Consider the following 11,971-nt stretch of genomic DNA (forward strand, 5'->3'; position numbering starts at 1 on the left):
TGTCTGAAGCACAGGGCAGTAGAATAGGATTTCAACAAAACAGGTCCATAAGGAGCAGACCAAGACTAGATCTGAAACTCAAACAAAGAAATGTATAGACTAAATGTCACCGAAAGTTTCATGGGGAGAAGAATGAGATGAGGCATTTGTAGAAAACCTGACGAAATTTTTCTAGAAAAGACATTTTAGGTGTAATTAGAGTTCAAGTGAATTTAAAATAATTTTATGTTGGAATTCTTTCATCTGATCCAAACACTGTTGCATAATTTTGAATCAAGTTCAAAAATAGTCTAATGTAAAAAGTATTTTATTTCAGCTCAGGGTTTCAGAAAACTCAGAGATGCTTGGTTGTGTATGATAAAAAGAACAAGGTAGCAGGAACCTGTGGTGGAAGAAAGTTGATCACACTATGGGAGAGAGAGAAGAGAAAGAAGAGAAGAGAAGAGAAGAGAAGAGAAGAGAAGAGAAGAGAAGAGAAGAGAAGAGAAGAGAAGAGAAGAGAAGAGGAGAGAGAGAGAGAGAGAGAGAGAGAGAGAGAGAGAGAGAGAGAGAGAGAGAGAGAGAGAGAGAGAGATTGATGGTTGATTCAGGAGATTCAGGAGATTCAGGAGATTCAGGAACTAGCTAGGGATAATATATACTGAAGAACCAATCCAAAACAACCTTATTCTTTTAGGCAGGCCACATTTCCTTCAAAGTTTCTAGACTCTACAAAATTAGTACTACAATGCAGGAATAGATGTTTAAAACATGAGCTTGTGGCTGCCATTTCATAATCAAGGCACAATAACATCCAAGCTAAAGTTTGTGGAAGAAGATAAATGGGTAAGTAAATGCTCCATTTGAGGCAAAAATCTTTCATTAGACAGTTATAAATATAGTTTTGTATATGGATGAATAGTTATAATAGTTTTTATAAAAGAATCTTTGGGCTCATAGCTAGTATGTCAAACCATTAGAGGGTTATGGAATAAAATTTAATAGACAAAAGCACTTCACCTTGACAGAATTTCATTATCAGGACAAGAACCTGGAATATATCTAAAAGCAACCTAATTAATGTCTTCAAGCAACAATGGCTCAGGCAACTGATGTCATGATCAGTCAAAATACCTGCTCTTTAAGAATTATGACAAATATTTATCCATCAAAATCACAAGCCAAATATAAACAACTCGATTTCAGATACTTCATAAGACCTGGAAAGCTAATCGACTCATCAAATAACTTCCTTATGTTTATTATTTTTAGTTTATGTGTTGTTCAATTTTTTTTAAAGAAGCAATAGCTGACTTTGTAGTTTAATTTCAAAGAGAGCTTGTACAAGAGTGACAGTCTGAAACAGTTCCAGTTAAGAACTATGTCTTTACAAAATCATATTCAGGAATTAGCAAAGCCCTAGGAAGGAAAACCAGAAGACTGGAAGAGAAAGGGAGGAATGGAAAGAGCATAAAAGCAGGATAATGAGAAAGAGAAAGCATATACATTCTATTTTCCAGAACATTTATTCCCATTTGTCATTGAGTATTGATTTTAGAAATAATGTGTCCACCTTTAAGAGGTGTAAAGCCTGGGTGGCATAAGAGAGTAAAGAAGTATTAGAGTACTCAGCATCACATGTATCACCCTCTAGTTAATGCAAACTAATGTTAGGTGTAAATCAGGAAGAATTATTTACAGAGCCTGGAATGGAAATAACAACAGTGGAAGTGGGGAGGGTGGTAAAGTGTGTTTGCTTAGGAAATAGTCATATGAGCATCTGCAACAGAATGGAAATCCATAGCAAATGGGGGATAGACTAAAAAGCAAGATGGGAAGTCCCAAAATGTTCCTTTGGCATCATTAAAGACATTTTGTGTCATTTAAATCCTAAATTTCACATGAAGGTAAAGGGGGGGACCTTACTCCTTTAGTATTTCCATTGAAGTTATCCCAGGTCAGTTGGACCTTTGAAATAAAAAATAAAATCTTACATCATCATATGTTTTGATTAAAAATCAGTAAAAGTAATGAGAAATATTTTAAAAATTAATTCTGAATGACAACAAAAGTTTTGTTCCTGAGAAAGAACATATTTCAGACTGAATAGCATTCATGCCACATTTTCTTAGTCTATGATGGCCTCAAAGTCACTATGTAGCTAAGACTGGACTCAAGTTCATTGTGATTCTCCTACCTTAAGCTCCTGAATGAGGAAACTATATACCAAGTCTATCATTTTTTCTGCTCATCTATATTATCTTAGGTGGTTTATAATGGGTATGTACAAAAATGGTGACTAAACAATGAATCAGCTAGCACAAACTTTGTAATACTAATGAGTCAAGTGCACATGCCAAGAATATTGCATATTGCTTATATTTGTAGACCTGCGATTAACTGCTATGTTTAAATCCAAATTTTAGTATGCACTAGCCTTATTCCAAAGGTTATATTACATCTCTTCACTTCATGGACCTGGTCTGTAAAAGTGGAAATGAAATAGTATTTCATTTACTGGATACCTTTATATTTACTTCATTCAGTAATCACTACAGTCTGAAGAGAGTCTTACTTTTTTTCTTTCCAAATAAATGAACAGAAGTTATAACTAGTCAAGTGACTTATTCAAGGTAATACAATATTTAACACTTACCTACGTGTCAGGTATTGTACTATGTGTTTTCCACTGTATGTAATCCTATAACTGTAAGAATAACCTATAAGTTCCTTTGTATTGTTGTCCCACTCTATAGATGAGGAAAATGACATATACAGCTGATGAGTTCCTGAACTGGATGTTAAACTCAAGCTTAAAATCTTAGCTACATTGATTCAGAGTTCCATTCTACCACAGTCCACCTGAACACTTAATATGTGAACATTTAAATCCTGAACATTTAGTACTTACATCTCTGCCTAAGACATTCCATTGAGAGCAATTTTATAGGAATTTTCTCTGTAACAGCTGTTTAGACTGTCAAATATGAATCTGTTCAAGGATCTCGACCTGTTTTTGACTTGTCTCTTGGTGATTCCAGTCAAAGAGCTCAAGATATTCAAGCAATGGAGAAAAAAGTAAATGAATTAGGTAGTGGAGAATATTATATGTAGAGTGGAAGATTCTTTTCTCTGTATATTTGGAGCCATGCTGTAATGAACATGGGAGTTCTTCATGATTTTTTTTTATTTGAGTTTTAAATATTTTCTTAATTACTAATATATGATGTTTCCCAACAAAGATTATGGGAGTGTTCCTGACCCTCTTGCTAGTCCCAATCTGAACCAATAAGAGCATGCTGGCAGGCGCCTGGTATAGCTGTCTCCTGAGAGGCTCTGCCAGTAACTGACAACTACAGAGGTGAATGCTCTCAGCCAACCACTGGACTGAGCACGAAGTCCCCAGTGGAGGAGCTAGAGAAAGGACTGAAGGAGCTGAAGGAGCTGTCAGCCCCATAGGAGGAACATCAATATGAATCAACCAGTACTCCCAGAGCTCCCAGGGACTAAACCACCAACCAAAGAGTACACATGGAGGGACCTGTGGTTCCAGCCACATATGTAGCTTATCTGACACTAATGAGAGGAGAGGCCCTTGGTCCTGAGGCTTGATGCCCAGTGTAGGGGAATGCCAGGACAGGGAAGAGGTTGGTGAGCAGGGGTAGGGGGATGGGATAGTGTGTTTTCAGAGAGGAAACCAGGAAAGAGGATAACATTAGAAATGTAAATAAAGAAAAAATCTAATTAAAAAAAAAGAAATGACAAAAAAAGGCAAAAGAAAAAATAATACTCAGTGAGAACAGGTATAGGAACAATAGTTTCAAAGGATGTAATTTTTCATCTTTATAGTTCTTTTTATTGAAAATCATTTCTTTCACACAATACATTCTGATCACAGTTTTCCCTCCACCACCCATACCCAGTTTCTCCAAAACTCCTGATCCACCCAATTCCAGGCTTTTTTTTCTCTCCCTTTGAAAAAACAACCAACTAACGAACAAACTAACTAACTAAATAACTAACTAACTAAATAAATAAATAAGAAACTTAATAAACTAAAGTAAAAAAAAATACAAAAAAGAGATTGGAAAGAAACACACTACAAAAGCACAAAATCTGAAAACATAATATATTTAAAACTACCTGATATTTATTCTGATGGAATTTCACAAAGTAAACTACTATTTGAATTAAGTCCCTGAATAATGTGATGAACACTTGTTAGAACATCTCAAAATTAGTAGCATCATTAAACACCTGCCTTAGGTTGTTGTTGAGATGTTTTTCAATGCTTTATACAATAAGAAACATGTAAATTAACAGTACATTTTTAAAAAAGAGGCAAGCACTTCATTCAGTTAAAACAGAAGTCTATGATTATGTTGTCATGAAAGGAAAACAAAATAGTAGTTCCATTACCTTCTCTTCTCTCAGGCCTAAATCTCTCACTTAAGATGTTTAATTCTAATTGTTATTATCTCTCTCCCTCTCCCTCTGCCCCATGTCTGTCAGTCAGTCAGTCAGTCAGTCAGCCAGTCTGTCTGTCTCTTTCTCTCTCTCTCTTGCTTTCTCTCTCTCTCTTGCTTTCTCTCTCTCTTGCTTTCTCTCTCTCTTGCTTTCTCTCTCTCTCTCTCTCTCTCTCTCTCTCTCTCTCTCTCTCTCTTTCTCTCTCTCTCTCTTGCTCACTCGTGCTTTGTTAAGAAAGCTATAAAATTGAGAGGGAACAAAATATACAGTTCTCTTTTCAATTCATACTCTCTGCCTTTAGTGTCTACTAGGATATACGCTCCAGAAAAGTAAAGAAGAACGTTTGCTGAGACAGCCCATGATGTGAAAAGTCAGTTTAAATGTATTTCTTTAAAAAGGCCTCAACTTTTAAATGAAGCTTCAGAAAGAAAAAGAACAGAAGAGAGTTGACACAATGTTTCTTCTCTTCTTCCACTGGCTACATTCCCTGCCCATCACCACAGCATAAGGACAGTTTGTGAAGGTCATGGCCAGGAAAACTGGCCCACAAATTTATCAGACCTGCCTTAACAAGAGACAATTGCCATGAACATTTTCACCCAGCAATTAGGTGCACTAACAATTTCTAAAGCTTTATTTAATTGTAAGCACAAAGAGGATGACCCACTCTGAAAACACCAGCACCTTTATCCCATGACCTCATTCTTTATCCAGGCAACCTACTTCCCTGAACAATCATTCCCTTTACTGACCACACCCTTGAACAACAATTTCTCAAGCAACACACCCCTCCGCACAGAACAGAAAATTTTTCTAGTAGTAAATAGAAACTTTAACACAGTAGGGAAGTCATTCTCTGGTCTTTGCAACCAAAGATAAAGGAAAATAAAATGTCAACAAACCTAAGCCCCAAGTGAACAATTATTGGCAAAGGTCATTTACAAATTCACGGTTTACCTCTAGACTTTTTTTTTTTTTGGCACGTTTTCAAATTAAAAATAATGGATAACTTTTAAAGCCATACATTGAAACCCAGTATATTAATTAAGAAAGTCATCATGACAACATATAAACTAATATTTTAATTTTTATGTAGCTAGGCCACTGACATCCCAGACTCTGTGTTATTCTCCAAGTGGACTATCCTTGGATAAGCAAATGGTATTTATCCAGATCACAGCATTTCCTGTAAAATAGGCACTTAAGAAGCATCTGTTCACTGAATGACTGGAATTTAACATATTTAATTTTGATGCATTTTTCTTTCTCAAAACTCAGTATTCATGGAAAATATCTTGACCTTCATGAATACTTAAATTAGCCAAAGGAAAAATATAAGTCCAATGAATAATTCACACCAGTGTTGTTCATTTAAGGCAGTATGCCATTTTGCGTTAATTATGGTGGTTTAATATTTGAGCATTAAGGATGGAATTCTAAAGGGTTTTGTTGTTATTGTTTTTTGGCTTTAAATAGCTTTGAGAACATTATTCATTTATTTGTAAAACCACATTGGGCTTAAAAGTGTTTCTGGCCTTGTATGACTGTACTTGTTCCTGTTTGAAAACCTAATAATTTAAATTCTACTATTAAGATAAGGTAGGTTCAACTGGTATCCACATTTAATTTTATTTGAGAAATATCTTATTAATCAGGCAAAATAATAACCAAGAAAAGCATAAGGATGTCTCATCAATTATAGATGGGAAATGAAAGCAACATTATGTATCATACAGAGAGAAATATGAATCTGTTTATATCTATCAACATAATTTTAGTACACAAGAGAAGAATAGAGAACATATTCTAAAATGTCAAAGATAGAAAATACTAAATGATCATAAATGGTGTTTAGTTAAGTCTAAGATTAAGATTAAGATTTGGGAAACAAAGCAGAGTAGCATGAGTTGTTTCTCAAAGTAAATATATTTTATAACTGGCAAGACTTATGTTAAAATCTGAGTTCTCCAAGTATTGTACATTCATCAAAACAAAATAAAACATTTAATTGAATCCATTGTGGGCAAAAATTGAGTGCTAATCCTTATTGGCTTGCCTTCCCCTGTAGTAAACTCAGAAATTAGCATAATTGTCACATATCAACTCATCTAAAACACAACACATTAAGAAAAAATTTATTGAAACAGTAAAAGGAGTTTTGATAATGTCTGGTGCCTTGTGCCTGGATGGTATGTAGTAAAGGTACCATCACAGTGCAGCCACTTTGTAAGCAGGAAGGTAATTTAGGCCACATCTAGTACTACTTTACATACTGCCATAATATTATCCCACCAACAAGGAGGAAGGAAGAAAAACTAAATAGAAGGGTCTGCTAGTCATTGATTCATTGTTGTCGTGGTCACTGTCTTTAAAAGCTGTTTGGTTGTAGTCCCTTTTAATGCAATTCATCTCCAAGTCCCTTTAAAATTTTGTCATTAACGTTTCTTGTTTTCTGCCAAGAAAATAAGACTTCTTTCTTTCTACCACACAGCTTGAATTTCATCTCTCTCATGCTCATTCCTTCACTACTTTTATTTCTCTCTAGTCATAAATAACCCTATAGCTCACAATGAACTCCATTCCAGTCTCTTATCTCAGCTACTAAAGTCACACTTTTAGGCTTTAAGGTTATATATGGCTTTTCTACAAGGAACTAAGTTTCAGGATGAAAAGAGTCTGTTTTAAAGAGATCAATTTAGCAAATTCCATATAAAAGAAAGTTGTATAAAAAGCTTAACCATCTTACTTTGACCCTGATATTATTATTAAGAATGAGAGTTGAAACAAGGAACAAACAGTAGAATGCAATTCTCAAAGTTGTCCTATATTCAGTATTCCTTTTTAAAAAGAATTTCGCTCTTTTTTTTTATTCGATATATTTTTTATTTACATTTCAAATGATTTCCCCTTTTCTAGCCCCCCACTCCCCGAAAGTCCCATAAGCCCCCTTCCCTCCCCCTGTTCTCCCACCCACCCCTTCCCACTTCCCCGTTCTGGTTTTGCCCTATACTTCTTCACTGAGTCTTTCCAGAACAAGGGGCCACTCCTTCTTTCTTCTTGTACCTCATTTGACGTATGTATTATGTTTGGGGTATTCCAGTTTTCTAGGTTAATATCCACTTATTAGTGAGTGCTCTTAAGTGTGTATCTATCATTCTTTTACCAGCATGTCCACATGAAAAAAAAAAAGGCTGTTGTTTGAAATAACTGAAAAGAAGGATGCCTTCAGCATTCCTATGATAATTTTAATTGTTGCTTTTAACCACTGTTTTGGGGGTATTAAGGATCTAAGATGGTATCAGGTTTATTGTTCATTAACATGCTAATGTTGAATATTGGAATGTAAACTGGAATATTGGAATGATCACTTATACAACCTGGGATATTTTTTTAACCTTTATAGTTTTCTATCCATTGAACACAATAAAGATGAAGGTTTTTTCCTAGCTACAGACAGAAAAGTTGTGAATACAGATGGGAGGAGGTGGGGGAGCACTAAAAGAAAAATAAGAAAATTACTGGTATTAAATGTTTTGTATTTTCCCTGCATTTAAACTATTAAATAAGATAAAAGTAAAATAATTGTGCTCATAGTTTGAAAACTATTTGTATCTTTGAGGAAATATTTTTATAGTTTCACTGTACATTTTAAGAATGTTGCTTTATTTTCTACTCGAATTATGAGTTTTAGAAAAAGAACATGTACTGTTTCCAGTTGATATAATAATATAACATAGGATAAGATCACAGTCATTCCTTTATGAGGTTTTCACAGTATAAATACCGGAAAAATACAATTTCAGTTTGGATAGAAGCTTACAGGAAGCTTAAATGTATGTACAGTTAATATAAAGGGAGTTAGAAAATCAAAACAGACATTAAGCTGTCATTTTATATCATCTTTCCACATTATTTTTTATGTACTTGCAAGACTATTAGCACAGGTATTGGTGGTAAGAAAAAAAAACAATTTATCTCATTTTCAATAGTTTCTTAGAGATCTATCTTTTGTAACTTTCATATGCCTGCTCACCTCTTTCTTGCTTTTCAAATTCTATAACCTTTCTTCTCCTAACATTCCATAAATTATTCAGTTAGTATGTGTAAGAATCAATGTGTCATTTTGACACCTAAAAAAATTCTAAGACATGTGCACCTGTCACTTATCTGGGATCAGCATACTATTAGCTGAACACAAATAACTACACGTCACTCCATATGTGCTATTGTCTCTATATCATTCTATTTGGCACAAAACACCTGTTTGCTCGTGATTTGATGTGAATTAGTGGGGAAGTGTTCTAAAAATAAACCTATCGCATTTAACTTGATGACTACTTTTGTCTGTCGTTAAAGGCAAAATGACTTGCCACTTAGAACACATCTTTCAATCAACTTCAATTTTAAAAATATGCCTTTCTATATACTCTGGTTAGGTTATGTAAATCATTAGAATGGCAACCAACCAACCACAGGCCCTAGTAAATGAGGGCGAAAAAGGTAAGACACAGAATTTGGGAGGCTTTCTAACACATACATAGCCGAAATCCACCAACAGCTATCCCATAGACTACAGCAAATGAAGTAAAAAAGAAGTGAGAATTAAGATTGGTTTTCACTTTTCATGATAATGATCATCTGGAATAGCTGTCTTTAATTACCTGGGAATGGTCGCTCCAAACCAAATTTTGGTAGGAGGAGGCAGGTTTGAGAGGGGAGAGCACTTCCCGTGAGCCGAGGGGGTCCAAGGCCTGCACCACCTTGTTCATAGGCCCACTGTAGGTCCTCACTCGCTCGTACACTACATTTTTTTCTGGAGGCTGCTGGGCTTGACTTGACTGATGGTAATAGTGGTAATGTTGCGGCTGGCACTGCAGGACCTCTGTGGGCTGCTGCGTCCCACAGCTGCTGCTGCTGGTCTCACTCCAGTAGCTTGAGCTCAACATCTTCTCGTTGGGGTAGTCAGAAACAGTTTCCCCAGAGTTTCCCAGGTGCTCTCCCTAAGGAAAAAAAAAACATTAAAAAGATGATAACAGGAAAGGCAGACACGCAGCGACAAGCAAAGAAGGTTTTTATCAAGCACCTTTTATCCCTGGTGGTGCCAGTAAAAGATGAGTTACCCGATCAGCAGCAGGAGCAGGTCTGGCAGCTGCAGAGTAGACAGCAAAGTATTTGAGCTCAAAAGAAAAGAGGAGCCACCCTGGGAGATTGCTCCAGGAAATGGTACTGACACGCCCCTGAGGGGCGGATTCACCTGGCAGGTTTGCGTGCCAAGAGAGGCCCTGCCTTGCCACAGAGATAGCAACAGGACTTCCCAGTAGGTGAAGTAGTCTAGAAAAAGCAGACACAGAAGTTGAGGGCTGGAGCCAGCTCCTAGGACTAGAAATTTGAAGACAAAGATACCAGTGTCAAAACCTGTTAGAGAAAACAAGGCCACTTTCCCATGGCTTGTAAATTTAGCAAAGGTGGTTTCAAACCTACGTACTCATTCCAGAACCTCAGACCAAATTAAAGCCCAGGGACAAACTAATTTCCAGAGATAAATTTGCATTCTTCACAAACCCCTGGTGGTAATGCAGATAAAGCAGATTGCCATGGAGACTCCAAGAAATTTTCTATAATTTGTGAACCTGTTTATCTGGCTTCAGTCATAGTACCTGTTTTGAAAGACTCTAACAGAGATGTATCCAAATGATTGAAAACTTGGAGGTGTTCTGTGGGAATGGTAGAGAAAAATGGTACCATTCCACAAGGACTTTGTGCTTTGCTTTTTGCTTTTAATGGTTTGCATTTTTACAAAGGAATTTGCCCTGACTCTTTTTTTTTTTTTTTTTTTTTTTTTTTTTTTGTGCCTCAGGAAACATGGAGTTCCATTGCTTCCTTAATCTCCAGTTGTTAAAGGCACTGTAAACCTTTATGAACTCCCAGGAACTAAACCACCAACCAAAGAGTACACATGGAGGGACCCATGGCTCCAGCTGCATATGTAGCAGAGGATGGCCTTGTTGGACATCATTGGGAGGGACAGCCTTTGGGCCTAAGGGTGTTTAATGACCCAGTGTAGGGGAACGCCTGGGCAGGAAGATGGGAGTGCGAGGGCTGGTCAGGGAGCACACTCATAGGGGGAAAGGGAGGGGGAATGGTTTAGGGGAGAAGAGAGAAGGAGAGACCTAGAAAGGGGAAAACATTTGAAATGTAAATAGAAAAATAACCAATAAAATAAAGAAACTTTGCAGGAAGTGTTATACTCTCACAACTTTGTAAGGATTTACTGGGTGAAAAGCTGAGGCACAGGCATAGAAAAGTTGAAAAATGTTCTCACACTTAGATAAGTATTAAGGATGGATCTGGGATCTGAATAAAGGGAAATTCACATCAGAATGTAAGCTTTTGCAAACTACATAATACTGCTAAATAAAGTTTTAATTGTTAAGCACATAGACATCTAAGAAGTCTCATAGGTGACAGGAAATAAAACATTAGAAACGACAAGTTACAATTGACTTCAAAAGTAATCTGAATTGTTATGGAAGGAAGGTGTATACAAAACACCTGAAAATTAACCTTTAAAATGCTGTAAAATAACTTGTTATTACACATTTGCATCCAGGGCTTTCATGCATACTTCTTATTCATTTAGATGTTGTTCTTCAAAAAAATCAATGATAATTCCACTACTTGTGAAGCTGAGACAGAAGGATTGCCATAAATTTGAAGTCAGTACCAGCTAAATAATGAATTTCAGTCCAATCTTGGCTACAGTTTAATACCTTGTCTCAAAAAGACAAAAATAATAAAAAAATTAATGATAAATTAATTAAAAATACATGACCTACCATGTAACCAGGTGTATTAGATCCATAGCTTATTACTAGCATTGGCTATCTCATATTGCAGCTTTGTGTGAATGTCTAGTTAATACTGATTAAAATCTGAATTTAACATGTATGCTCGCGCGCGTGTGCGCGCGCACACACACACACACACACACACACACACACTGCTGTTATTATCTGCTGCCAGTAAATATGTAACTTGGTGTTTAAAGAAATTGAGATGAAGAATGATAAGTGGATATTAGCCCAGAAGCTCGGAATACCCAAGATACAATTCACAGACCACATGAATTGAAGCTCAAGGAGAAAGACCAAAGTGTGGGTTCTTCAGTCCTTTTTAGAGGGAGGATCAAAATACCCATGGGAGGAGATATAGAGACAAACTTTCATTCAGAGACTGAAGGAAAGACCATCTACAGACTGCCCCACCTTGGGATCCACCCCATATACAGTTACCAAACCCAGACACTATTGTGAATGCCCACAAGTGCTTGCTGACAGGAGCCTGATACAGCTGTCTCCTGAGAGTCTCTGCCAGTGCATAACAAATACAGAGACAGATGCTCTCAGCCAACCATTGGACTGAGCACAGGGTCCCCAATGGAGGAGCTAGAGAAAGGACTGAAGGAGATGAAGGAGCTTGAAGCCCCATAGGAGGAACAGCAATATGAACCAACCAGTACTCCCAG

At 36.5% G+C, this 11,971-nt stretch overlaps 1 protein-coding gene across 1 annotated transcript in view; it reads right to left on the reverse strand.

Moving 5' to 3' along the window:
* Nucleotides 1-9,392, reverse strand: part of Pof1b (POF1B actin binding protein) — a 56,289-nt gene extending 46,897 nt beyond the window's left edge. The window contains exon 1 of the mRNA XM_052170275.1: nt 9,108-9,392. Within this exon, the coding sequence (XP_052026235.1) occupies nt 9,108-9,392 (285 nt within the window). The remainder of the gene's footprint in view (nt 1-9,107) is intronic.
* Nucleotides 9,393-11,971: the final 2,579 nt, after the last annotated feature.

This window comes from Apodemus sylvaticus, chromosome X (assembly GCF_947179515.1).
Source record: "Apodemus sylvaticus chromosome X, mApoSyl1.1, whole genome shotgun sequence".
NCBI lineage: Eukaryota > Metazoa > Chordata > Mammalia > Rodentia > Muridae > Apodemus > Apodemus sylvaticus.